Genomic DNA, 27,857 nt, shown 5'->3' on the forward strand with positions numbered 1-27,857 from the left:
ACCACAAAGTCTTTCATCATTCAGTGCTATAAAACAGGTGAGTATGTATGGTAATGGGAACATAATTTAAATACATACTTTAAAATGTTAGTTTACTATGCAAAATACAAAACTGCTATGGAAATTTGTAAACTTTTTTTTCTAGATTAATATTATTTAAAGCAGTGTCTCATACCTTATATGTCTTGAAATAGTAATTGTCATCATGGGATGGCAATGTTATACTTTTAATAATTTTGTGGTTCATGTCAGTTTTCAAATACTCTGCTGGACTGACAGAAATTTGACCTCCATTCTTGTCAGCTATAAAGCAATAACTAACATTAGATTATAACATAAATTACTCTCAGTTATAGCACACATTACGCACACACACACACACACACACACACACACACACACACACACACACACACACACACACATTTAACTTGTATGTCGTACATCAGTAATGGCTGATAGAACTTTTTCTGCAGCTGATTATTACTGGCCTAGAACATAACTTTTCATTATACCTTTGTGTGACTTATCTACATTTCATGTCAAGGTACATCCCTTTGTCTCTCTGGAGATGTAGTCCTATGTGGGAAGCACACAGAGACAATCTGTCTTCCAAGAAGATTACCATGTACTGCAAAATACAGCCACAACTCTAAATTTATCATTTTAAGTGACATTTGTAACACAAGATTGCCATGTTTCATTCCATATCAGTGTACAAGAAGTATAAACAACAATATCACTCATCTGTGAAGGGAAGGTGCAAAATAAAAATATCCAATGGCTATTTGTACAACCTATGGATGTATGAACTACTTTTCCAATAAGATAATAACTTTCACCATCAAATTAGTTTGTGTGTGTATAGTTTCTGGCTCCACTGCTCCGCCATTTTCATTTGCAGCATTCCTCTCCCACTTCTACATTCATGATCAACTGAATCAAAGATATCTACCTAGTGCATGTAGTACCATCCTTTCTCCAAATGAAAGGGGGCATCTCACATTACACTCCTATGGGAAACACACAGAAATGTGTATGTTAGTATATGTTTTGCCCAGCTGAATGAGGGATGGGCAGGCAGTACATGCAAGATCTGACAGGTGGATGCAGCTTGGAAGAGAACTGTGAAGGTGGCTGAAGTTTGTAAACTCACAGACAACAAGATCTTTCATGTGTTGTGTCCATTGTAATTAGCAGATGGATGTAATCACTACGGTAGAAGATGAAGATGTGGCCAGTTTTACTGGAAGTGACTGCTATGGCTTCATGTGGACTACATGCTCCCAGTAGTCAAGGTCCCACAAGCTATAAGAAAGACCAGTTACTAATGATAGCATGCTAACCCATAAAATCAAGAGAAGATGTAATAATCTTATGGAAAGATCGTGATGAAATAAAAAGATTGATACTATGTACAAGCAGTTATGACAATTTGTTTGGAAATGATAACATGTTAAAAATGGCAAAGAGCTGAAATCTTGAAGAAAATCTCTACTCTGCAAATACAGTATGGCTTTCATTGATGTGATATTTAAAAACCAATCAGATGTAGCTTTGCATAAAGGAACTGTTAGGAATTTCCCATATTTTTGTAAGATTTTTGGAAATAGTAAGTCATATAAAATTAATCTAGAAACTTCCAACACAACATCAAAAGTACTGGAAGAGACTAAGTGACTGAGGTGCCAAATCACATGGTGCACATCAATCTCACCTGGTAGATTGGCATTTGTCACAATGAAATGGTCAATCACAATAAAAAGCAGCACCCAAACCTAGAACCACATCTAATAATGAAGCACCGTATAAGAGAAGGTGATCTTTCTTTTGAAAAGATGTACTAACATCATAGTTGTATGTTAAAAATAAGTATGTTTTGGTTTTTTAAGATTTTAAAAAGGAAGAAACTGATTTCATTTATTTACTGTTCATTTCAAAACTACAGTATTTCATATAGAAAATTGCAGATGTTTCACCAGAGCAAATTTATTGAGCATGAATTACCACCCAGTGAGTACTTAATTGAAATAAGTGGTAGAAATATGTGTCTGATGACAAATCACAACATAATTTGTGACAAACCACAGCTATGTAAGGATTTTGCATCGTGTGAAACTGCCTGGCATTGAATCTTTCCTAATGAAACACCAACTGAGATGGAGTGGCCATAGCATACGCATGAGTGACAGTAGACTTTCCAAAGTGGCGTTCTGCTCAGAGCTCTCATGTGGAAAGCAGCGGCAAGGTGGCCAACACCTGCGATATAAAGACACCATCAAACACCACATCACAGCCTGTGGCATTCCAAGCAAACATTGGGAGGAGCTTGCATTGCACCGATCAGAGTGGCGCTCAACTGTATGCAAGAGTGTGGAACAATTTGAGCATATCCGCCTAAAGCACCTGGATGATAAACGCAAGCTCCACAAATCTAAGCCCAAGCCTAATTACATCTATACATATAACTCCAGTGGGCAACCGTATTACACTTCGTGTGAACGGATCTTCAAAGCAAAGCTCAGTTTTGAAAGCCACATCTGAGCCTGCCACAATACAGACTAAACATCTGTTACAAATGGAGCGAGGAAGACATGATGATGATGATGATGATGATGATGATGATGATGAAGTAACGATGACTTAAGTGATGCAATTAGTAGTCAGTTGTAAGAGTTCCTGGAGGTAGACTGTATGTATGTGGGCTTCACTCATATCTAGGCTGGGTCAAGTGATCATTTTCATGTTTTTTTGAGGACTGTCTGTTTTTCCAGTGAGCTTTGGAGTTTTGTTTCTTTGAGCATGTCCAGGACTTACACATTTGTAGAAAGTTTTGTACTTCATTTATTTTAGAGGCATTTGGAAATGTGCTTAGAGAGCCACTTCTGATTGCAAGGAAGATTAGGCGACTGTTTTCACTTAAACAAATTCCCAACTGTTTTCGCTTGGATAGATTCCCATTTGCTTATAATTAATGCTTCCCATCTGTTACAAATATTCACACTCAGTGGAATCTGAAGATATTTTGTACAGTTCACATTAGTAAATGGCAGCCTCTCCCCTATGGGCCCATCACACACATAGAAGCTGATATGACAATTTTTTGGAAATTATAACATGTCCAAGTACGAGGGTTGCCCAGTAAATAATGCCCCATATTTTTTTTCTCCAGAAGTATTTATTCCACAACAATCAAATTTACATATGTGAAAGACTGATGTTTTGTCTACTTATTTTTCCACATAATCTCCTTCAAGTTTGACGGCCTTTTTCCAGCGAGACACAAGAGCGTGTATTCCCTGCCGGTAAAAATCTTTACTCTGCCTACGGAGCCAGGTTGTCACTTCGTGAATCACTTCTTCGTCATCGGCAAAACGTCTTCCACGAATGAAATTCTTCATTGGCCCAAACAAGTGAAAGTCTGAAGGAGCCAAATCGGGGCTGTAGGGTGGATGGGGTAACACTATCCAACCCAGTTTCGCGATGTGTTCACAAGTCCTCAAACTTGTGTGAGGACGAGCGTTATCATGCTGAATCAAAACATCCTGTGGGTTAACATGACGCCCAAGGCGCCGGAAGCGCTGCTTAAGTTTGTCTAATGTTTTGACATAAGCCTCTGAATTAATGGTACTGCCTTTTGGCATCACATCAATGAGAATTACGCCCTCGCAATCCCAAAACACAGTCATCATGACTTTTCCGGCTGAAGGACCTGTTTTGAATTTTTTCTTCTGTGGAGAATAAGCATGACGCCATTCCATCGATTGTCTTTTTGTTTCGGGCTCAAAATGATGCACCCAAGTTTCATCACCTGTCACAATCCGTGACAAAAAGGCCTCCCCGTCAACGTGAAAGCGTCGCAACAAATCGAAAGAAATGTCTTTTCTTTGGGATTTGTGATCGACAGTAAGACACCGAGGAACCCATCTTGCACACACTTTTGAGTATCCAAGCTGATTGATAATCACATCCACACTTCCTTTGCTTACTGACAACTCCAGTGCCAATTGTCGAGTCGTAATGCGTCGATCCCGTCGAATGAGAACATCAGCCCACTGCAACATGTCAGGCGTGACAGCCGTGGGAGGCCTTCCCGACCGCGGCAAATCTCGGAGCTCCGCAGCACCGCCCTCTGATGCTTTCACCCTCTGTGCCCAGCGACCAACAGTACTCCTATCGACTGCAGATGTTCCGTAGACATTGCACAAGCGTTTATGGATATTGCCCACGGTTTCTTCCTCTGCTACGAGAAATTCAATCACTGCACGTTGTTTCTGACGGATGTCACTTGCAGACGCCATTTTAGAACATTCCTACACCACCGCTCTCTGTCGGAGGAAATTGAAACTTTGCGTACACACGCGGGAAACTTCAAATAACTCGCACCTAAAGTTTCACATTTCTAATATTTTTTATTTCGGAGAAAAAAAATATGGGGCATTATTTACTGGGCAACCCTCGTACAACTAAAAGCAAGTCCCAATTAGGAGGCAGAATGCTTGCACAGTGTATCATGACGTGGACCATGTAAGGAATTGAAAGCATTGGAGGGGCCAATGATCCATTTTCATTCAACCACCATCTATGATTCATTCAGCAGTCCTATGAGCCGAGCGCAAGCTGCAGACATTTTACTCAATGGTTCCGAAATGTGCTCTTAAGGCTTAAGTTCATTTGCTTGGAGTGTGCATGTAGAGGTAAGGATGGTGGAGCACACAAGCATCCTCATGTCCACAGAGTGATCTCCAAATTATTCTAATGTAATTTGGAAGCAAGGGGTCTTTAGAGCTGGTGCAGAGCTGCTGCTGTAGATAGGAAAGTGAATGCTTATGATGGGGCAGTAGTTTTCACAACTGCAAGACATTGTGAAATCTGTCAGGATCCCCATTTCATCCCATTTAAGCATTTTCCACAAGAAAATACCTCCACAAACTGTGTGAGTAATTCCCTGCTGAAGCTGGGATGCACCATCTCATGTGGTTTCTGATGTACACTACTCAGATCTTGTCATCAGCTTCGGAGAGCCAAAGGATATTTTTAAACTCCATTGCTAACCTCTGTCCAATGTGTCTGAACAGAGGTACACTTGTTGGGTGCTGGATTTTGTTCTGCTTACAAAGGAGGTGCTTTTGGACAATATGGTTGCTGATTGGCTATTTATGTGCTGTTACAAATCACAGTAGTTGTTGGCATCCTGTATCATTGACTTATTTTTGACTCTTTCTGTCACAGTATTCCTTGAATCAGCACAGTATTCTCTTGACATAGTGACATATTAAAGCCCAGATTTGGTCCATTCCAGAATTGTTATTTCTAGCCATGATCAAATACACTGGTTCTACATGACTTAACCGTCCTGGGCTTGACTTAGATGCTGAAGGCCAGTATAAGCTTTGCTGATATTCCATTAATGTGATACAATAAACTATTTCATTCACTGTGGCAATAGTAGCAATATCTCTTTAACACAATGGATGCCATTAATGTAAATGAACATAACCATAATTACATTTTATATTTGTTCTTTCTTTAACATCTACAAGTCCACGGTTTCTTCCACTTTGCATTCTTTATTTTTTATATTTTCATAAAGTCATCCCCTTTTTGCCACCATGTAGTCATGTCTCCATTACCGATATCCTTAGATGTCTCTCAACTACAGTTTTCATATGTGATATAGTGATTACTGGAATGTTATTGCTGGTGCTTTGCGGCTTAAATTTTAGCTGTTTGATGATAAGTCCCCAGCTGAACCTTGTGTCTTCCTTTGTCAAGATTTAGGATTAACTTTTCATTTCCTTCAGTGTCTTAACCTTTCTTTCCCCTACTTTCTATTTCCAGTCTTCCCATGTATCCTACTCAGCAAACTTTTTAAAGTTCTGAAATCTAGGGAGTTTGTCATGTTAATCACGTTCAGAAGTTCACGATTAGAACCTCATTTTATGTTTTCTATTAATTTTTAATACACTATTTTGAATTTATATGTCTTTTCAGCTTTGGCCAAAATTTTGTCCTCATTCTCCATCATTTGAAATATATTATTTTTCCTATGGACATCTCTGTTAAATGTCATAGTGGCTTCAGTTGCTACAGTGAACTTCTCTCATTGACCCTACACCAACTTGTATTTGCTACATTACAAAAGCCAGTTTTGTCTCCCACAAAGTAGTTTAACAGAAAAATGATTTTAGAAAATATCGAGATGGGTGACAAAATAGTTTTTCAAAAAGCATGTTGCTGAATCATGTAATTAATTTTAACTGACATGAAACAGATCACTCCTCACCGTGATACTTTATAGACTAAAGAAACTACTGATGACAGTGAACAGTTATTTTTTATGCCAAATTCTCAAATTCTTGTTCTGAATGAAAGAGGAGACTGAACTTTGAAACAATATTTGTGTGAATCTTGAGACATCCTCTGTTTTTGAAAAGGAAAAAACACTGAATTTCTAAATTTTATCTCATGGAACTGTGCTGTCTAACAAACTTATCTATAATTATATATAAATTGTTCTAAAGTATTTGTTGGTCATGCAATATGATATTTCTAAAACTGAAGACCTGTCTTTTTTTCAAAATTGATTTTATTCGCTGAGAAGGAGCTACAGCCTTTCGGGTCTATTATACTAGAAGCACTTCATCATATGACAAAGGTAAGTAGTTGTAACAAAGACCAAAACATGGTGTTTGTGTTAGATCTATGAGTTTCTTTCATTCAAAATGTGCTTGACAACTGGCAGTGAATTACATTAGACCAGTTTTAGGTGTGTACTTAATAGTTGCCATATTGTTGTTGTGTTGTGATGTGGACACATTTCTGCTATGGAAAAAGAAAAAAAGAAAAGGATGGTAGTAATATCTCAAAACATTGCTTACATGTGAAAGTTTGATGGCGTAATGCACAAATAAACGGGCAGAATGTACTAAAAGTCCTGTGACAACAATTCCAGCAAAATATGTAAAAAATAAATAAATAAAATTAAATAAATAAGACAGAGAACAGGTAGGTATTTGATTTATACACTGTATGGTTTCATTCTTGTCAGAACTAGGTTTGACTCTAATGTGACAGGGAAACAGCATACAATTTATGCATTTAAGTATTTAATTAAGTGAAATGTGAAATGGAAATGTACCTAGTGTAATAAGAACTGTTTTTAAATATATTGAAACTAAAGCAAGTAACCTTTCCCATGTTAGTTGAAATGCAAATGTAGCCTATCATGCAAGTTTTTATCAAATGAATTGAAAACAAATTTATTTAATGGCTTTTATAAGCAAAATGCAGCTATGCAAGGTACATTTCTAATGGGTTTAATCAAAATACTATCAGTCTCCAGGCAATGCACTGATAAATATATCAAACTTGTGAACAGTCATCATCAATACAGTGTGGTGTATATGGTTCCTTAAGGAAAAGGTGGTCATTCCAGAGTCTGCATAAAACATTCATGGACATATATTATGAATAAACTGAATATGGGTCAAGTGTCATACCATGATAAAAATGGTTGTGCATACAACTAAAAATATACTGAGGATGTTATTCTACTGATAAAGCAACATGTACTGGCAATTCCAAAAGAGGACTCATTATAGTAGAAGGAAATCTTATAAAGAATACTTCAACTGTTATCTTAATATTAGTCACTTATACAAAACATTTAAAGTCAAGTTTCCAGAGCCCAAAATTAATGAAATGTAGTATAAAAGGATATTTCTGAAATATTTCCAAAATCTATCATTTAAAAGACCAAGGTCAGATACTTGTAAGACATGTGACTCATTGCATCTTGAGGGGAAAGGACACTCACCAGAGGACAAAAAAGCTCAGAAAGCACTACGACTGCACCCTAGGAATGCAGAAAGTGAACTGACAAACATGAAGAGTGATGCAATTACACCAGCTTTTGTGTTACAACTTTTGTGTTCACTCTCATAACAACAGTGAGGCACTAACAAGTTTGTGGCATGAAGGTGAAGGGTCTTGTGAAGCTAACAACATAGCATAATATCTGTTCCATGTCCTGAATTGCACTAAAAATACAGTCAATCTAACTGGTAACAAATAGAAACTTGTGATTTTGAGTGACAACCGCTGTGGACAAAACAAAGACCATGTACTTATATACATTTACGTGTTCAAAGTGACTTGTGGCCTATTTGATTGTATAGTACATAAGTATATGGTTTCACGCCACAGTTTCCTACCTTCTGATAGAAACTTTGCCTTAATAGAAAAGTGCAAGAAGGTAGTTGAGTGTTATATAACTGATGATTTACAAAAAGTAATTACTTCACCACACCATTCAAGACACTCAGAATGTAAGAAAAGGACTTTATCAACCTCCAGGTGGCTTCTGATAAAGTCATCAACACAACAAAACTGCACATCAGTTCTGCTGCACAAATTAAAATCATACCCACCTGGAATAGTGTACATCAAAAAGACATTTGGTGGCACTAAACTGCAAGCTGAAGATGTTCATTGCATATTGTTTACATCTCTTATATTTAGGTACATTTTGTCAACCATTGCAGCTTGATACCTCTGTTGGTCTTAGTACATTTAGTCTGAATAAGGTAATGTGTAAGAAACCTTCAGCTCTCAAGTTTCTATTTTCTTTTTCTGGACAATTTAGTGCAGTTTTCACTGCACTTGCAGTATAGTTTATATTTCCTGGATTTTAATGCATGTGAGGGAATATGATATAGTTGTAGGTAAACAACTAGAATTCTCTCATATTCAGATTTATTCACACTTAGCGTTTACACAGATACAAGTCCGGAGGCTAACTGCCATTAGCGTCCAACATGCTCTCCAAAGCCCTCTCCTCAAAGATAGCACACTTATGCACAGAACAAATATCGATTTTTACGGTGCTCTACGCCACATAGCACCCCCCCCTCCCCCACGCAGTGTGGAGTACGTCCCTGTGGATGGGGGGGGGGGGGGGGGGTGAGAAGTTAGAAAGGTAACGCACAGTTCTTCTGCATCAGGCAGAAGCGGTCGACTGGTAGGAGACTGGGGGGGTGAAACCCGGTACGTCGACGGTGAAGTCAGCAAGCGACGCCGGCGGCTGAAGACGACGTCCCGTCCTGGAGTGGAGGTGTAGCACTTCGTCAGCTGGCTGACGGAGAATCACCTTGCCAGAAGGCCTAACAAAGGCACGCAAATTGCCACACACAGCACTTCTGCTCAATTTAAAGCGGCGCACCACACGAGATTCTGCACTTCCTCCCCCAGTATTGTCACACGCGAGTACCACACATACCGTATCACCATCTACGACAACAGATAATTTATGTATATCATAAGGGTGCACATGTGTTGTGAAATCTTGGATGGCACCTGTACGAGCAATGGTAGGGAGGCAGGGAGGTGTGGGAAAGCCATGGCAGGGGGAAGCATCTGCTAGGAGGGGGGTGGCAGGTGCACTGGACTGCGCAGGAGACAACCTCGGGCGATCAGCTGACAGACGAGGGAGCGTGACCGAAGGCAATGAGGAGCCAGCGTGGATTGAACGGCGTGACAGAGATCTGTCACACGAAGATGGTAACACAATGGTAGAATCCGAGTGGTTGGCAATTCGACTGCGAGGGCTGTGAGGAGTGAAGCCCCGAAAAGATTGGCTACTCGAATTAGATGAACGCGGAGAAGGAGCAGTGCTCGGCAGAGAAGCATGCTGTGGAGAATCAATACCCAAATGCATGGTGTGGGAAGATGGATGGCCGCTCGAAGCAGGAGTGGGAGAAATAGGGGCAGAATCAGGGAGGTTCACCTGAGGCTCAATGAAAGCTGGTTTCACTCGGTTGAGTGAGACCGTGGTTACAGAGTCTTTTATGAGGAGATCCATGTTATTCTCAGAGCGTTTGATGACCTTGTAAGGACCTGTGTAGGGCGACTGAAGCGGGGCTTTGACTGAGAACACGTACTCACAAGAGTCTAGCGTGCGCGGTACGTACGCGCGCGGAGGTGTATGAGCAGCCGGAGGTGGCGGCTGAATTTTGCTGCAGTGCAAGCGCACCCACTTGAGAAGTGAAGGGAGTTCAGAGGGCCGTGGAAGTGGGGTCGGAGTGACTAATTCTCCAGGCAAAACCAGAGGTTGGCCATAGACAAACTCGGCTACGGAAGGCCAAGAAGCATGAAGGGCAGTGCCTCTGTCCATAGTGAGTCATGGCAACGCAGGGCAGACTTTAAGGTGCGATGCCATCGCTCAACAAGCCCATTGCTTTGGGGGTGGTATGCAGAAGTATGAATTTTGACAATACCACACATTTTACATAAGTCAGAGAAAACTGAAGACTCGAATTGTCGCCCCTGGTCAGTGGTGAGGTAAACAGGTGAGCCAAATCTAGAGATCCACGAATCTAAGAATGCTCGACTTACTGTCTCGGAGGTAATGTTCGGAATAGGCACAGCCTCAGCCCACCGAGTCATCCTGTCAATAGCTGTAAACAAGCAACGGAAACCATTGGAGGGGGGCAAAGGGCCTACGAGGTCGACATGAACATGGTGAAACCGGCCTGGCGGTTGGGCAAAACAGCCAAGGGGTGGAGAAATGTGCCTGGAAACTTTGTTCTGTTGACCCACCATGCATGCCCTTGCCCAAGACTGACAATCACGGCGCATGTCCCTCCAGACAAACCGTTCAGTTACCAGCCGCGTGGAAGCTTTGACACCGGGGTGTGCTAATGAATGTAGTTTGTCAAAGACCTGGCGTTGAAGGGGCTTAGGAATGAATGGCCACAACGTACCAGTCGATTCATCACAGCACACTAAGTCAGATATGCCAGGGAAAGTAGAGCGTACCGGTTGGAGAGAGGAGCTGTGGTCTGAAATTAACTGCATGGTATCGGGGTCTGCCGATTGCAACCGAGGTAGGTCCGTTAAGTCAATTAGGGTTGTGACAGCACCAACACGCGAGAGAAAATCAGCGACCACATTGTCCGCTCCTCGGATGTAGCGAATGTCATTAGTAAATTGCAAGATGTAATCGATGTGACGAAAGCGTCGTGGGGGCGGATCAGCCGCAGGATTTTTTATGGCAGGAACCAACGGCTTGTGGTCAGTGAGCACATAGAAATCTCATCCCTCAACATCAGTTCTGAAGTGTCTTATGGCCTCGTAAACTGCAAGTAATTCTCTGTCGAATGCTGAGTATTTCTTCTGCGCATTGTTTAGCTTTTTTGAGAAAAACTGCAGAAGGGTCGTAACATCGTTGTATGTCTGACTCAGTACTGCGCCGATAGCATTGTCACTAGCGTCAGTAGTGATAAACATTGTGGCGTGAGCAATAGTGACAGCGGAGGCCAACAGCTGTTTGAGTTCATTAAATGCCTTGTCCATGTCTGGTGTCCATTGTACCTGGCGGGTGCCAGAAGTTTGTGGGCCAGCGAGAGCATCTGTGAGAGGAGCCTGCACCGCAGAAGCAGCTGGCAAATGTTTTCGGTAATAATTAACTGTTCCGATGAACCTGCGTAATTCCCTATAGGTCTGAGGGCGTAGCATCTCGAGAACAGGCTTGATCTTGTCCTGTGGTGGTGTCAGACCGTCCGATGACACAACATAACTTAGGAATGTGACGGATGACTGGTGCAATTGAGTCTTTTTATTGTTCAGTTCAATACCAGCGTCTGCTAAAATATCTGTCACAACTTGAACACGCTCCTCACTCTGTTCTAAAGTAGAAGCAAAAACCAATATGTCGTCCATGTATACGAAACAAAAGTCTAGATGGGATAAAGTTTGATTGATGAAACGCTGCCATGTTTTGGGGGCATTTTTCAACCCAAACGGCATAAATTTGTATTGGAACAGCCCGAAGGGAGTGGTTATGGCAGTCTTTTCAATGTCCTCCGGAGCCATAGGAATCTGATGAAATGCGTGCTTACAGTCCAAAATAGAGAAGTACTTTGCACCTGCGAGCGCATGATTGAAGTCTGCAATGTGTGGGACCGCATATTTATCAATGATGGTGCGGGCATTTAAACGCCTGCAGTCTCCGACCATACGCCAAGTACCGTCTTTCTTTTGGTCAAACAGGATAGGACTAGCCCAGCAACCGGAAGAAGGTTCAATTATTCCCTTTTGTAACAGATCGTCCAATAGTTCTTTTGCAATTTTCATAAATTCCGGTTTGAGGCGGCGTGGATGTTGCGATATGGGTGGCCCATCGGTTAGACGTAACCGATAAACTGTGCCAGTAGTGACTACTGCAATACGTGGCACGGCACGATAGTCAGATGTCCGTGAAGCAGAGCAGGCAGTGGCGGACGGGCCAAGCTGTGGCGCTGAGGGCACGGAAGTACAGGTGTGCCACCCGCTCGTAGGCTGCGTAAGGCCGCACACGTGTTAACATGGGCGAGGTTGGTACACTGGTTCTTGGTAGTGGGCCGTGCCGCTACGAGTGCTGTAGGCACGAGTGGGCGTGGCCGGACAGCAGATGGCCGTAGTTCATTGCTACGAGCTTGGCAAGTTAATTGTCCATTCGGAACGCAAGGAGCATGAGCACTCGGGCATACCCTATCATTACAAAAGCGGGTGCTGACACAGTTTACAGAGTTCACAACATTGCCGTTAACGTGCGCGGGCACGGGAACACCAGATTGGCACGGACTGACCTTGTCTGTAGCCGACAAGTCGTCTGCTTGTAGTGCCGCGAGGCGTTGTTGTGTGGAGGCCAACTCGTGGTGTATGTCGCGGAGATGCAGCAGCATTTCCATACGTTCCATCCGCAACTTAGAAGACTTGGTGCACTCCACTAGCCACTTGTTTGTCCAAGATTGCAGCTCCAAGGATAGGTTTACACACTTCTTAGCACAGCACACATATTTGGTGTTAGCCGAACTGTCACTCGGCGAAGCGAAAGGAATATGTTTGTTAAGGGAGGGGTAAAACACAGTATTTTGCACAAAATCTAGTGACAACTGATAGTGCTTGAGGAAATCAATTCCGAGAATAGGTTCTTCAATTGTTGAAACTAGAAACGTCCACTCCAGCTTGCACTCGGGCGAAAGTTTCACTGTATGCAAAGTGGAACCCGAACACTGTAGGGTAGACAAGTTCACTGCACGAAGTACTGTTTCGTGTGGTTGCACTTTATTGGTTGCTAGGCAAACCAGCAGCAAAGAGACGTCTGTGCCAGTGTCTACTAGAAAACATACACCTGATCGTAAATCGCGAACATAGACTCGACCACACTTACTATTATTGTCCGAAACGGAGTGCAACGTGGGATGGTGCCCGTTGTTTACATCGCAGGAGGTGGCACCGTAGCCTACCTGCGGTTGGAGTTTGGGTAGGAACACGGTGACTGGCATTTGCGAGCTTCCTCCCCGAATCTCGCGTGGAAGAAACAGTAAGGTTGGGCGGGCCTGTGCTCCTGTGGGTAGTTGCTAGGTGACGGAGTATGTGCCACTGAGGCCGATGCACTGGCGTTGCGAGGAGTTGAAGGTGCAGGTAGGGCGGCTAGTTTAAAAAACTTGTTATCAGCAGCACCAGACATGGGCGTGGCGTCAGAAAGTGTCTTAGTGCAGTCACGTCCAGAATGCAGTGCACGGAGCTCATGTTGCCTGGCGGAGTATGCTCTGTCGGCGGCGCATAAACGTTCATTTACTGGCCTATCTTCATACGCAGAGATTGCAGGCAAAGGCAGCTTTTCAGTCCAGATTTCTGCGAGCGTGTCATCAGGCATAACTTGCTCATCGACGAGAAGACAGATGCACCGCCACAGCTGGGACGGAGACCTGTCACCGAGGCACTTTTCGTAGATGAGCTGTCGTACATTTTCTCTCCTGGTTTTAGAGACGCGCTCCAGTATCGTTTGTTTCGCCACAGCATACTTCCCTGCTAGGGGGGGTGCTTTGACCAGATCATAAATTAAATCGACGCGGTCGTGAAGATGGTTCATGAGGCAGGCAAAGCGTGCGTCATCGTCCAAAGCACAGACATTGAATGTTTGCTCAACCAGGTTAAACCAGAACTCCGGGTGAGCAGGTTTGAAGTCTGGTAATTTCGGCAGATTCGGCACTGCAGTCACTGCGGAGGTGCGCCTACTACTTCGGACGGAAGTAGAGCATGCAGAAGATTGCGAGTCCGGATTATTGGCGTCCCGTAATGCGGGAATCGCGAAATTCACTTGACGCCGGGGGGGCGGCTGAGAAGCGACGGACGCTCGAACGGTGTGAGGATCATAGTCAAAATGTGCATTCTCGTTGACGTGGTAGCTCGGAGAGAAGCCACAAGTGCTTAAGTACGCCGGTGAATGTCCGTTATGCACACAGTATTCACTCGACTGTGAGTGGTGGGGCTGGTTGTAGATGTCGGAGTAATTACTGTCCAGCACAGAATTGTTTACCTGATTAGAAGCAACACAAGGATCCCACATACGTCCACTAGGATGCACACTCGGTGTGATATTTTCTGTTTGGCGAGCATTGAACACCTGTTGACTAGCCGGCGCGGAAGGATACACACGTGGCGGGAACTGATTCGAGTTTGAATTTACTACTGGGTTTTCCAAAGTAGCAAAACCTCGCTCGACGCCACGAACTGTATTGAATTGTGTGTTCGACACAGGAGTAGAAATGTTCCGACCAACACTCTGTGGAGAACACGTGGGAAGGTCCCGGCTAACAAAGCCAGAGTCCACGACCGTTGGCGGTTGGAAGAAACTGGCGGCACTCGATGAATTCCACTGCATGTTCTGGCTGAAGGATTCCGAAGATTCTTGCGGAATGTCCACTATGATGGCAGGAGTGCTGGAGAGATGTTGCTGGAATCAGGGCGGCAGTGAATGCTGAAAGGCCATTGTCTGGAGCTGAACAAAGGCCCTCGCGATCGCGGAGAAACCCGACGCGGTAGGCACGTAAATAACCTTCAGGCGGTAACTCGGACGCGTATTACACAAAAACGGGGTCACCAGTGAGGGAATATGATATAGTTGTCGGTAAACAACTAGAATTCTCTCATATTCAGATTTATTCACACTTAGCATCTACACAGATACAAGTCCGGAGGCTAACTGCCATTAGCGTCCAACATGCTCTCCAAAGCCCTCTCCTCAAAGATGGCACACTTACGCACAGAACAAATATCGATTTTTATGGCGCTCTACGCCACACGTGTATTAATATAATAAAATGTGTGCACTAGTTTCATATGTCATACAACAGTTTTTTGTTATATCTGAAAACATTACTATTGGTCCTTAGCATACTCAGAAGGCCAGGTCTTCAATTATATATGGCTGCATTGACAAAAACAATAAGCAAAGAAACACTGGAACTTTCTATGAAGTAAAGGGAATAAGGACTGTTCATAACACTGTAGAAGTATGTTAGTATTCTGGGAATAATTTTCTTTTTAAGATAACGTTGACATCAGTACATACAGTAAACATTTGCAAAACAACCAGAAAGAGTACTGTGCACAACAAATACAAATAAAATCATGAATCTAGAATAATAAAAGTATAACAACATTAACTACGTTACTTAGCTTTGCTTTCTGGTATGGTATAATTACACTAAATACAGAATTTTTCAGTTCTTCATACCTATATTGATCCTAGCATCTGCAGCTTCCAGAATGAGAAAAATATCAGATGGAAACTCTTGGTACATGTGTTTAATTGACAGATTTCCAGCAACTGTTCCTGCCTGTAATAAAAGAAAGATAAAAACACATTTTTCTGCTACCCACTAAAGTGCAATGTCATAGAGACATAAATCATGTTTCTAAAACTGTTTGAAAAACCCAAGTGTGATTTAAACTCAATATGAGTGATACTATGCAACATATTCTTACATTTCTAATTGGAACATTTGCCACGAGGTCTATGTGATCTGCAAGCATTTTGGTGTAGCTAAAATTTTTGTTTGATTTTGAAATATCATAAAATAGCTCCATAACTTCAGTGAGAGACATATTTCCACCAATTGTTATCTCTGAATCAATGGTGAATTTCTTGAGTTCCTCAACATCACTAATGTCGATGAATAGTTCAATGTCAGGTTTCCTTCGATATACACCTGGAATCAGCAATGAAGAACAAGATACAAACTAGTATTTTTTTTTAAGCTAGGTGTGAAAAGCAAAGTAAATACTAAAATGTGAATAGACTATTCTGAGTGAATGTGGGAATAAATGCATAACCACTTTATGGCACAACAGGAGCGGCTACTTACCAGCCACTGAAACAAATATACCTTCAATTTGTCTATCAGACTCACAAATTTAAAAACACAAGCTATGACAATCAAACCGTTTTCCTCTAAAATTACATTAACATTTCAATTAAAAACTTGCTTGTCATTTTCTCAACAGAAAAGCCTCTGTTGAGGGATATGTAGGGCCTCTATTGAGGGATATGTAGGGACACTTAACATGTGATTATCAGGAAAGTGCATAAACAGAACAAGACTGCAAGACTGTAAATCTCTCTCTCTCTCTCCCTGTGTGTGTGTGTGTGTGTGTGTGTGTGTGGGAGGGAGGGGGGAGGAGAGTAATACCAAATGTGTAAGTTGAGCTACAATGCTACAATGATGAAGTTCTTGTTAATGTGCCTAGCCATTGCTTAATGCTTCCTCTGTCCAGTGAGTGACTTTTTCACACATTTCATCATTTAATAATTGAATCTACTGAGAGGAGTAAATAGCAAAAATTGTATATTATAATCTTACACTGTTTGAAATGTATATAAACCTCATACCATTTTTATTTTCTTCCACTCTGTGTCACTGCAGGGTGTTTAATGCACATTGTTTCCAATTATGAATAATAATAGCTGAACCATTTGTTACACTAAGCCCCATCAATGTTTAATGCACATTGTTCACAGTTATGAGTAATAATAGATGAACCAAGTTGTTACACTAAATATCATCAACCAGAGATGATTCAGATTACATAAGCACAACGGAGGAAGTGGAAATGTCTTCACAAGACCACTAATTACCATGTCCAAATTTAACCATTCTTTAAACAACTTCAACAACAAGAAAGTGATCCTAACTGTGAATGCTGGATATAAGGCAAAATAACAACTACACAGATTTATGTTTTGAAGACAAAACACTACCAACCAAATTTAAAAAAACTAAAATAACTGCTATACCTAATAAAAGAAAAGGCAATGATTGTTCATATTTTACATGCTTCAAAAATTCTACTAAAAGCTAAAATTAACCAACATTTTTGAGAAGACCAATTTGGATTTAAGAAGGAAAAGAAACCAAGGAAGCTATAGCAATACTACAAATGGTCTTAGTCTTTAGAAAAGACTTAGATAAACAGGAAAATGTATCCCACAGTCATTTAACTAGAGAAGGCTTTTGAAATAATGGACTGAAGGATGCTGTATGGAGAACTGAATAAAATTGGAAGAAGCTGGTGAGATGAAAGCTTGATTCTCAGTCTATGGAAAAACCAGAATACATATATATGTACCAATGACCTAAGAAAGAGGCTAGAATAAGCAGAGGTGTCAAATGATGGTTTCCTCTCCATCCTTATTTATTTTATTTATGTAGATGAAGTGCAATATAAGCAATGAAAATCAACACCAACAGGATCTAAATTAATGGTAAACATATACAGTATTTGATTTGTTGATGATAAAGTAGTGTTAGTAGATTCTGAAAAGGTTATGAACTCCACATTAAAAAAGTGTCTGATGCCTTTGACAACCATGAAACAAAAATAAATACAAACAAGACTAAAATAATGATGACAGATTAATCAGACAGATTAGTAAGGACAAACATTAAGATAGGAAATCATATGCTAATGCAAGTAAATAATTTTTCTTCTTGGGTAGTATATTAGAAATAACAACAAAAGGACCATGCATATTAAAAAAAAAAAAAATAGAAACGAATGAATAAGTATCTGGAGATAACAGTATTTTATTTATAAAAAACCCTCACTATACAGACAAGAAAGTGAGTCATCAAGACATTTATATGGAGCTTTTGTTGCTAGAGTTGTGTAGGATGGACACTGGGGAAACCAGGAAAGAAAATATTAGAGGCAACAGAGATGTGCACATAGAGAAGAGCCACAAAACATCCTGGACTTAAAGAAAAACTAATGAACAGATACTAATAGGTATCAAAAATAAAAGTGCGTTGATTACCACAAAACAAAGAAAAAACTAAATTATGTGGAAAACGTATTTCACATAACAGCTTTACAAACACGTCTTGGGGGGAAAAAATCAAGAAATAGGTCCAGAACACCCATATTACAAGCTGTTATCTGTGGAACGAACTGCAGCAACAATAACCAAAAGGTATTGAATTGTTAAATTGTGTTCTATTCATCTCATGACATACGTTTACAATCCATTTGGTTTGTGTACATGAGACATGTCAAAAATTTATAAAACAATTACAATGATTTTTACATTAATAAATAATAGCACTATAATAAATAGCAACACTATAAGGATAACACATTGTACCCAGCTCAAATTTCCAGTTTGTCCTGCATGAATTCATCCACTGAGTAATAACACTTCAGTGTCAGTACCTCATATAGCTTTCCTTTAAGTGAATCTAAATTCATCTGCATGAACTTGTTGCCTTTTAATTTATTACAAATTTTCATTCCCATGTATTGAGGTCACTGGGCATACAGTCTGAGGTGGTGGGTGGGAAGCATAAAATTTTCTTTGTTTCTGGTATCATGTGAATGGACAAAATGGTTTCCCTCAAATAATTCATGTCTGGTGTACAAAAATATAATAATCTGATATGTATGTGTAAGGATGGAGAGTTAATATTTTAAGTTTTCTAAATAATGTTCGACATGGTTATCTGTGATATGCAGTGCACATATTTTGTATGATTTTTTCTGTATTTTTTAGTATCCGCACTATGTTTGTCAAGTTACCCCAAAAAACAATACCATACCTAATAATGGATTTGAAGTAGCTTGTATATGCTACTTTTTGTGTGTCCATGTCAATTGCAGTTGACAGTATTTGTATTGCAAATGCAAAGCTGCTCAGTTTGTGTGCCTGCCAGCTCAAATTTGTATCTACATTTAAACCTAAGAATTTGACTGAGTCAACTTCTTCTATACCTTGTTTGTTGTGTATAATCCTAATTTGCTCACATTTTTACTGTTTGGTTCTGAAATGTATCATGTGAGTCTTAGATATGTTTAGATTCAACCCCTTTAGCTGAAACCAAGTTTCTAAGATACTGACAGTACTGATCACAGATTTGGGAATTTTTTACAAGTCCTGATTTTCAACTAAGACAGAAGTGTCATCTGCAAACAGAACTGATGGGGAGCTGATATTTAATGGTAAGTCATTAACATAAAAGAGAAATAGGACTGGGCCTAATATGGAGCCTTGTGGAACACCCTGAGATATTTTTTTCCAGTCAGAAAAATAATACGAGGTGTGGCTAGAAAAAAACCGGACTAGTACTGGTGAAACAATAAAACGAATGCAATAAGGCTGAAAGTCGCGTGGCCTGTCACGTGACTCTCGCTCCGCCTACTGCTCGAGTTTCATCTGCCTCCTGCACTCAGTCTGCCCGTGGCGTATGTTTTAAGTAGTTGACGTTTTGTCTGTGCGTCGGAAAATGTTGAGTGTACAGAAAGAACAGCGTGTTAATATCAAATTTTGTTTCAAACTAGGAAAATCTGCAAGTGAAACGTTTGTAATGTTACAACAAGTGTACGGCGATGATTGTTTATCGCGAACACAAGTGTTTCAGTGGATTAAACGATTTAAAGATGGCCGCGAAGACACCAGTGATGACACTCGCACTGGCAGACCATTGTCAGCAAAAACTGATACAAACATTGAAAAAATCGGTAAACTTGTTCGACACTTTCCTTGTCAACTCCTGTTAACTCAGACACTGCTCTGATTGTTAAACGGCGATCTTGTCGAACAAGTTTACCGATTTTTTCAATGTTTGCATCAGTTTTTGCTGACAATGGTCTGCCAGTGCGAGTGTCATCACTGGTGTCTTCGCGGCCATCTTTAAATCGTTTAAACCACTCCAACACTTGTGTTCGCGATAAACAATCATCGCTGTACACTTGTTGTAACATTACAAACGTTTCACTTGCAGATTTTCCTAGTTTGAAACAAAATTTGATGTTAACACGCTGTTCTTTCTGTACACTCAACATTTTCCGACGCACAGACAAAACGTCAACTACTTAAAACAGACGCCACGGGCAGAGTGCAGGAGGCAGATGAAACTCGAGCAGTAGGCGGAGCGAGAGTCACGTGACAGGCCACGCGACTTTCAGCCTTATTGCATTCGTTTTATTGTTTCACCAGTACTAGTCCGGTTTTTTTCTAGCCACACCTCGTATGTGCCATTTGAATAAATGCTAACTCTTTGCTTTCTGTTGGAAAAGTAGGATCTAAGCCATTGAAGGGCACTGCCGCTAATGCCATACTGGTACATATGACAAGTGAAAGAGACGGTTGGCTACATCAACAAGGCATTGCCTTCAGCATTCAATGATGATATTAGATGTGATAGCAATAAATTTCACCACAGAGCAAGAAGATTAAAAACTGACAAAACCACATTCTGCACTATTAAAGTCCATTAAAATGTACAGAACATGTGGAAATGGGACTGGTTGCAGCTGTCAATTCTGAGAAAGCCTATACGTGCATATAAAATGTGGATGAATGAAAAGTCCAGTACTGTTATGCTACTTTTTAAATACCTTATACACAATATTTTTCAGAGCAGATATACATTGCAAAATATTGTATCCTCTATTTTTGTTGTGAAAATGTTTTCTGCCAAAATTTTAATATTTCTGACGTTTTTCTTCTGTTATAAATGCAAAATTTGTCTGATGGTATCATATTATTTGGAATATAATACAAAAAGCATTTGATTTAGAAAAAAAACTATAATTATTCCAAAAATTATGCCACAAATACAGTGAACAAAAGAAACATGGATTAAGAAATTAATGAATTTTAATGGTAAGACCAATTTGTACAAATGACAGTCGTAATTACATAACGAAATAAGTAAAAGTAACCAGATCCCTTAAAGCTGAGTCGTCAATAGGCACATAAACAAGGCTAACAATGTTGCTAATTTTCAGATAATGTCATTCTTTTGAGCTGTGGAATACATATACATCTGCATCTGTCTTGGCCATTTGTCACAAGGGACAATCTAATGTAACAACCTCAAATTTTGTATGGAAGTACGTGGCCTTTAGTGTATTAATTGATATGTTTTACTCTACTATTACACTACAGTTTATTTATGATTGTATTTATGATTGCGATTATTCTTTTCTCATTTATTATTATCTATTACGACTTTTGAAAAACTAAATTCTCTAAACAACAAAGTTTTTCTAAAAAACAAAGTTGGGTGCACTATTTCATTTGTAAGATTATAAAACTTGATAATTTGGACTTTTTGCAAAATTCTGTTTAAAAACAATAATTGAAAATAAAATAATAATTTATTGATTAATGCAGCTTTTGTATGAAACATGGAATATTATCTACAAGAACACTGCATAAAATTGAAACGAATTCTTAAAACCTTAAATAAATCAATAATTAGTCATCTTTAGCATGAATTAAAATGTAGTTGTTTCTGTTAATTGTGTCAAGAATTACAGTGTCTGTAAATATTAGTAATGAAAATAATTAAGCACTGTGGTAGTAATTTGCACATTTCAAAAGCAATTATTTAAATTTAATTCCTCATAAAATTTTCTACCAAAAAGGAACAGTGTAAGCAAACAAATAATGTCTGACATATACTTAGTTATTGTAAAACTTATTATTTTACTAAAGTTTTTGAAAATATGTACTTTTACATTATAGCTTTACAAAAACATTAATATTAATACTGGTTTGTTACATTTTTATATAAAGGCTGTTGCTAGGCCAAGTAAATTAATTGTTGTTGAGTTGTTAATCAGCTAGTAGTTATTGAAGTCTGAAACAAAGATGTGTTCTGAGATAAAAGTCAACATTTCATTCCACTGTTTAAAAATATTACCTGGCCTTTCTCTAAAAAACAGTCATTGGGCCAATTTCATCATATAAGTAGGCTATTATAAAAAATTCAGCATAGTCACTTGTCATAACAGAAGTTTATAATATGATTACTTTAATGAATCTGCAACATGGTTATAGTTACATGTATAACTGTAGACAAAAGGAGTTTATATTTGAATCTCGATAACAAGTTGTCTTCAGAAAGTATTTACTCTTCATCTTTCCCATGCAAACTAGTGAAGTGTTGGAGTTATTCTTCAGTGATGTGGGACATTCAAGTTCAATCGTGAATCTTTTTCTGCCAGCAGAAAGCATCAGTCAATGGCAGTCAACCTACAAGTGACTATGTGCATCCTGTCAATCCAAAAAATTTTGAGACTGTATTAACAGAAAGCAGAAAAAATTGAAGATTGTGGTATTAATGCTTCAGATATCCCACATAACCTCTCCCCTCTTGAGTACAATGCACAGAACACTTATGCAAAACTGACAGAGAAGTTCTTCATTGGGATATTGTTCAGCTCAAGTGTCACATTGGCTCAAATGTGAGATATATTAGCAAAGTATTAGCCCTTCTTGTGGATTTCTGCAGTTTGGCATTTTACAATAGGTTTGTATTGTTAGCACCAAGTCTTGTGACCTATGATGATTTTTTACAGAAAATAAGTGTCCATGATTAACGCTTCAATCAAATCGTGGCAAAAGTCCACACAACATGGTTTCATTTGGGAAGCAAGGTGTCCAAGAAAAACATTGCACACATTTTTTCCCTTCATTTAAACATTCTGGAAAATGTCTTGTGTACATGAGTCAGAGATGTTGCTTCATTGTCATTTCTGACACAACAACACTGACACACTGTGATTGCACATCCATTAACTAACACTGCCCACACATAACTGACTGGCCAAAAGAATTATTACAGCACAGAGTAAAATGGGTTCCAACTTATAAAATTTTTAACAGAGTTCAACCACTTTGGCACAAGATAAGCTGGTTATGCCAGGATTAGTGGCAGACCAGTAAGTATAAGGCAGACGGGCAGCACAGTCTGCAACTCTGCAGTAGCGGAGTGAGAGAGAGCACACACAGCAGGAAAACAGAAGAGGACAGTGACTAAGCAAAATAACATGTACACTTGTTTACGTGTTGGGATGCCACAAGAAGCAATAGACACAGCTAGGGAAAACACTCACAGACCAATTTCACTAGCTGCTAAGAGAGAATTAAAGCAAGAGTAGCAGAATAAAAAGGTCACATGCAGTCATCGCTAGTAAACTGCATGTCACAGAACTATGGAGAGCTCTTTAAAATCCAGTGCCCCAGCTTGAAGTAGGTGAGGATGGTTCAGGTCAATGGGAACAATGGAGTTCATGTCAATGACATTCCATTCCATGACCATTTTGTTTTAGTAAGTCTTGTCTCAGATCACCCGAACAGTACCATCCATCCTTAGAGTGGCTCAGAGCTGAACTCCACTGAGAAACTTTGTGCCATGTCACACCAACCACTACTGATGGGAGACCTGATGAACTACTAGCAGCAGTGCAGTAGCAAGTGCTGTACACTCTGAGTGTGGAACGGAAGGCAATGACCAGGGTTCCTGGTGGATCACCGGGATGGATAGTGTACATCCTGATTAAGATGACCTTATGATCAATGTATTGTAGTGGCAGGGGGAAATGTTGATGGTATGCATTCAGTCATGATAAACATGGCTCTGCATGCACCTACAAAAATGCACTTGAGAACTAACTATGCTTAGCTGTTGGCTGGGCCCCTACTGATCAAACAGAAACATCAGTCGTTAATTTAATGGGAGCATAGCAAGCACTTGTCAGATTCTAGTAAGTTATAAAATGATGGAACAAACTGAGCAGTGATACTGTATAAAATTTTCTCAAAAGCTTGGTGAACCCAGGTGGAAACTACTCACAAGATTCAATACGCTTTTGGGGAAAATGCCATAATCAATTCATGTATAAAGGTGTGATACAAAAGTTTCAAAGATAGCCACATATCAGTGGACAGCAAACTGCATTCAGGCAGCCTCTCTAAAATCCAAGTTGATAATGCCATTGACCAAGTGCTGACTTTGGTCATAGAATACAATCTTATCATAGTACAAGAACTGATGAATGAAATTGGGTTAAGCATTGCATCAGTATATTCAATTTCAACCAACAATTTGTGCATGAATAGACAGTCCATAAAATTTGTACTGAAACTGCTGACAATGGAGAAGAAGCAATGGTAGATGGAAGTTGCACTAGACATGCCTGACAATATAAAACAGTAGCCCCAACTTACTGAACATCATGATCACAGGTGATGGCTTATACATTTATTTATTTACTTATTCATGTTCCATAGATACATTATGCAAGAGAATTGTACAGACGTGGAACGAGTCATAATTATACAGGGGAACAGTAGCATACTTATAGATGCTAATAGATATAAACTGCAATATATGCAAAGGAACAAAATACGTTAAAATTTACAAGCTTAGGCACTTCCTAAAGTTAAACAGATGTATAAAACAGTACAATAATGGAAAATGAAGTCCCATGCTTCTTGACAGAGCATAGGAGAATGATGTGGGTGACCCACAGCACCGTACTAGGCAAGGTCTAATGGAGATGTTTTGCGTTGCCTTCCTCAGACTGTAATGGGGATGAATGATGATGAGGAAGATGACACAACAACACCCAGTTACCTCAGGGCAGGTGAAAATCCCTGATGCCTCCAGGAATCGAACATGGGACTCCATGCTCTGGAAGTGAAAACACTACGGGGAGACCATGAGCTGCAGGCAAAAATGAAGTCCCATGCTGATAGACAGAGCATAGGGGAACGATGTGGGAGATCCACACCACTCTACTAGGCAAAGTCCTAATGGAGGTGGTTGGCCGTTGCCTTCCTCCAACCTTCATGGGGATGAATGATGATGATGAAGATGACACAACAACACTCAGTAATCGACAGGCAGGTGAATATCCCTGACCCCACCAGGAATTGAGAACATGGGACCCTGTGCTCGGGAAGCAAGAACACTACCATAAGACCATGAGTGGCAGACAGTACATAGATACATAAATTACAATTATTCCATATTAAGTTATCACTTTTATAGAAGTCAAGTACATTGTTATTCTAACATAGGTTTATTTTTATTTATTTATTTACGTCCTGAATCTTTGTGGTACATATACCGTACCTTAGATGTTGGACAAAATGATATTACATTAATATACTGTTACATTGGTGTACACATTACATTTATAAATTGTTACATTTTTATATTGCTATATTGTTACATTACATTTGAATATTGTTACAACCAACTTATTTTTCAAGATACTGTGCTACTGAGTAAAAACAGTTTTCCAAGAGATATGATGTTACAGATTTTTTAAAGCTATGGATTTTGTTTATGGCCTTTAGGTTACTTGGCAGCTTATTAAACAAATGTGAACCTGAGTGATATACACCTTTCTTGCACAGTGTGGTATAACAATGATGTCTGTGTATGTCACTATTTGCCCTTGTATGGTGTTCATGTACAGATTTATTTTGAATAAATACATTTCCATTTTTTAGCATGCTTTTTTTTAGGAACATTACAACTTCTAGTATATAGATACATGGTAGGGGTAGAATCCCCAGTTCTTTAAAGAATGGTTTGCATGATTTTCGGCTGTTGGCATTTTTCATTACCCTCACAATCTTTTTTTGTTTCCGGAATGTGGTTATGCAATGAGGAGAATTTCCCCAGAATATGATGCCATATCTTAATAGGGAGTGTATGCAAGCGTAATACACTGCTCTAACTGTTTCAGGACTTGTGTTGTTCCATATAATCCTCATCGCATAAGTCATTTTGGATAGTTTAGAATTTAATGAAGTGATGTGGGAATTCCATTTAAGATTGTCTTGTAAGTAGATGCCAAGGAATTTTGCTTCAGTGACACTGTTAATTCTTTGGTTTTCAATTGACATGTTTGGTTTTAATGGGTTTTTATTTTGTTGTGTATGGAAGTGTAAGACGACTGTTTTTTGAGGGTTTATCAGTAATTTATTCCTCATAAACCACTCTGAGACATTTTCACTTGTGACTTTAGCATTTAAACTTAGAGCCATTTCATTTTCACCTTCAATTAATATGCTTGTGTCATCTGCAAATAGCACTGGTTCGGAGTGTTGAACGTGTAGGGGGAAGTCGTTTATGAAAATTAGGAAGAGAAAGGGACCTAAAATTGAGCCTTGTGGTACACCGTGGGTTAATGTGGAAGGTTTCGATTGATAAGCTTGGAGTTCGTGTTTTCCCCTGTGTTTTACCTCTGTTATCTGAGAGCGATTTTCTAGGTAAGATTTCAGCCACTCGTGTGGCAGGCCTCTTACACCATACCACTCTAACTTTCTTAGGAGAATTTCATGGTCTATTAGATCAAAAGCTTTTGTTAAATCCAGGAAAATCCCCGAAACATTTTTGTGATTATCCACTGAATTTAAAATACGATTTATGAGGCTAAAAGTGGCTGTTTCAGTACTGCACTGAGGCCTGAAGCCATGCTGACATCCTGAAATCATATTTTTTTTGTTAAAGAAATCAGTTAGTTGTAGCAGAACTAGTTTTTCAATGATTTTTGAAAAACCTGATAGGAGTGACACAGGCCTATAGTTGACCATCTGCTGCCGATCGCCCTTTTTGTAAAGGGGTACAACTTTTGCAGTTTTTAACTGTTGTGGGAAAATACCACTTGATAGTGAAGAATTGCATATATCTAGCAGTGGTGCGAGTATCTGTTCAGCTGATACTTTTATAATATAGTCTGGCACATCGTCGACTCCGGCTGAATATTTATTTTTTAATGACTTTATACTGTTTAACAGTTCTTCCCTACTTATTGGACGGAGGAACATGGATGTATTTGTTACACTATTTCCAGAAATTTCCTGTAATATTTTGTTTGATGTTTTTCCCATTTGTTCCTTCGCTAACTCACGAGCAATATTGGTGTAGTAAGAATTGAAGTGGTTAGCAATTAATTTTGGATCAGTAATCTTGCTGCCCGCCTGTGACAATACAATATTTTTGTGTGTTTCCACCTTTCCAGTAAGTCTCTGTACCGTATTCCACATTGTCTTAGCTTTGTTTGATGATTCCATGATAAGTTTGTCATTTTCCCTTAATTTTGCTTCCCTTATTACACGACTCAGAGTTAACTTGTATTTTTTGAAGTGGTGAGCAAATTCAGGGCTGCTGTCGTTCAGTTACACAGGGGTAACAGCAAATATTACAAGTCAATGTGTCATATCTGACTTATAGACTTGGATATGTCAAAGAACTCGTCAAGAGAGTAAAAAAGTGTTTCAGAAGATATTCTTTTAATTTACTTTTAATTTGTGGTATTACATTAGTAAGATTTTTTATGACCATAGGAAATACATTAAATATCTTTTTGCTTGACTAGTGTACACATTTTAGTACTAGATTTTTTTTAGTTTTTTAAGTTTTTTCTGTCCTCACGCAAGTCGTGTTTTGATCTTGTGCCATAGTCATGATAGTTACTGTTGGTTTTGTGCATGGGTAGGTTCTTAACTAAAAAGGACATAAGGGATATATTGTGATATCACTGTTAATATTTTGTGTGTTTTAAAAAGATTTCTGTGTGAATGATTTCTACTCACTCCACTTAAAATTCCAATTGCCCTTTTCTGAGCGACAAATACTTTAATTTCATTGGTTGATTTCCCCAAAACATTTTGCCTTATGACAACAAATGAAAATAGCCAAAATAAGCAGCCTTAACAGCATCAG

At 39.5% G+C, this 27,857-nt stretch overlaps 1 protein-coding gene across 1 annotated transcript in view; it reads right to left on the bottom strand.

Annotated features, from left to right (window-relative positions):
* The window catches only part of LOC126203718 (uncharacterized), a 276,111-nt gene that overhangs the window by 126,335 nt on the left and 121,919 nt on the right, over window positions 1–27,857 (bottom strand). The window contains exons 7-9 of the mRNA XM_049938093.1: window positions 15,817–16,040; window positions 15,566–15,668; window positions 176–303 (exon numbers count right to left, since the gene is read on the bottom strand). Coding sequence (XP_049794050.1) covers window positions 176–303; window positions 15,566–15,668; window positions 15,817–16,040 — 455 coding nt within the window. The remainder of the gene's footprint in view (window positions 1–175; window positions 304–15,565; window positions 15,669–15,816; window positions 16,041–27,857) is intronic.

The sequence above is a fragment of the Schistocerca nitens genome, chromosome 9 (genome assembly GCF_023898315.1).
Source record: "Schistocerca nitens isolate TAMUIC-IGC-003100 chromosome 9, iqSchNite1.1, whole genome shotgun sequence".
NCBI lineage: Eukaryota > Metazoa > Arthropoda > Insecta > Orthoptera > Acrididae > Schistocerca > Schistocerca nitens.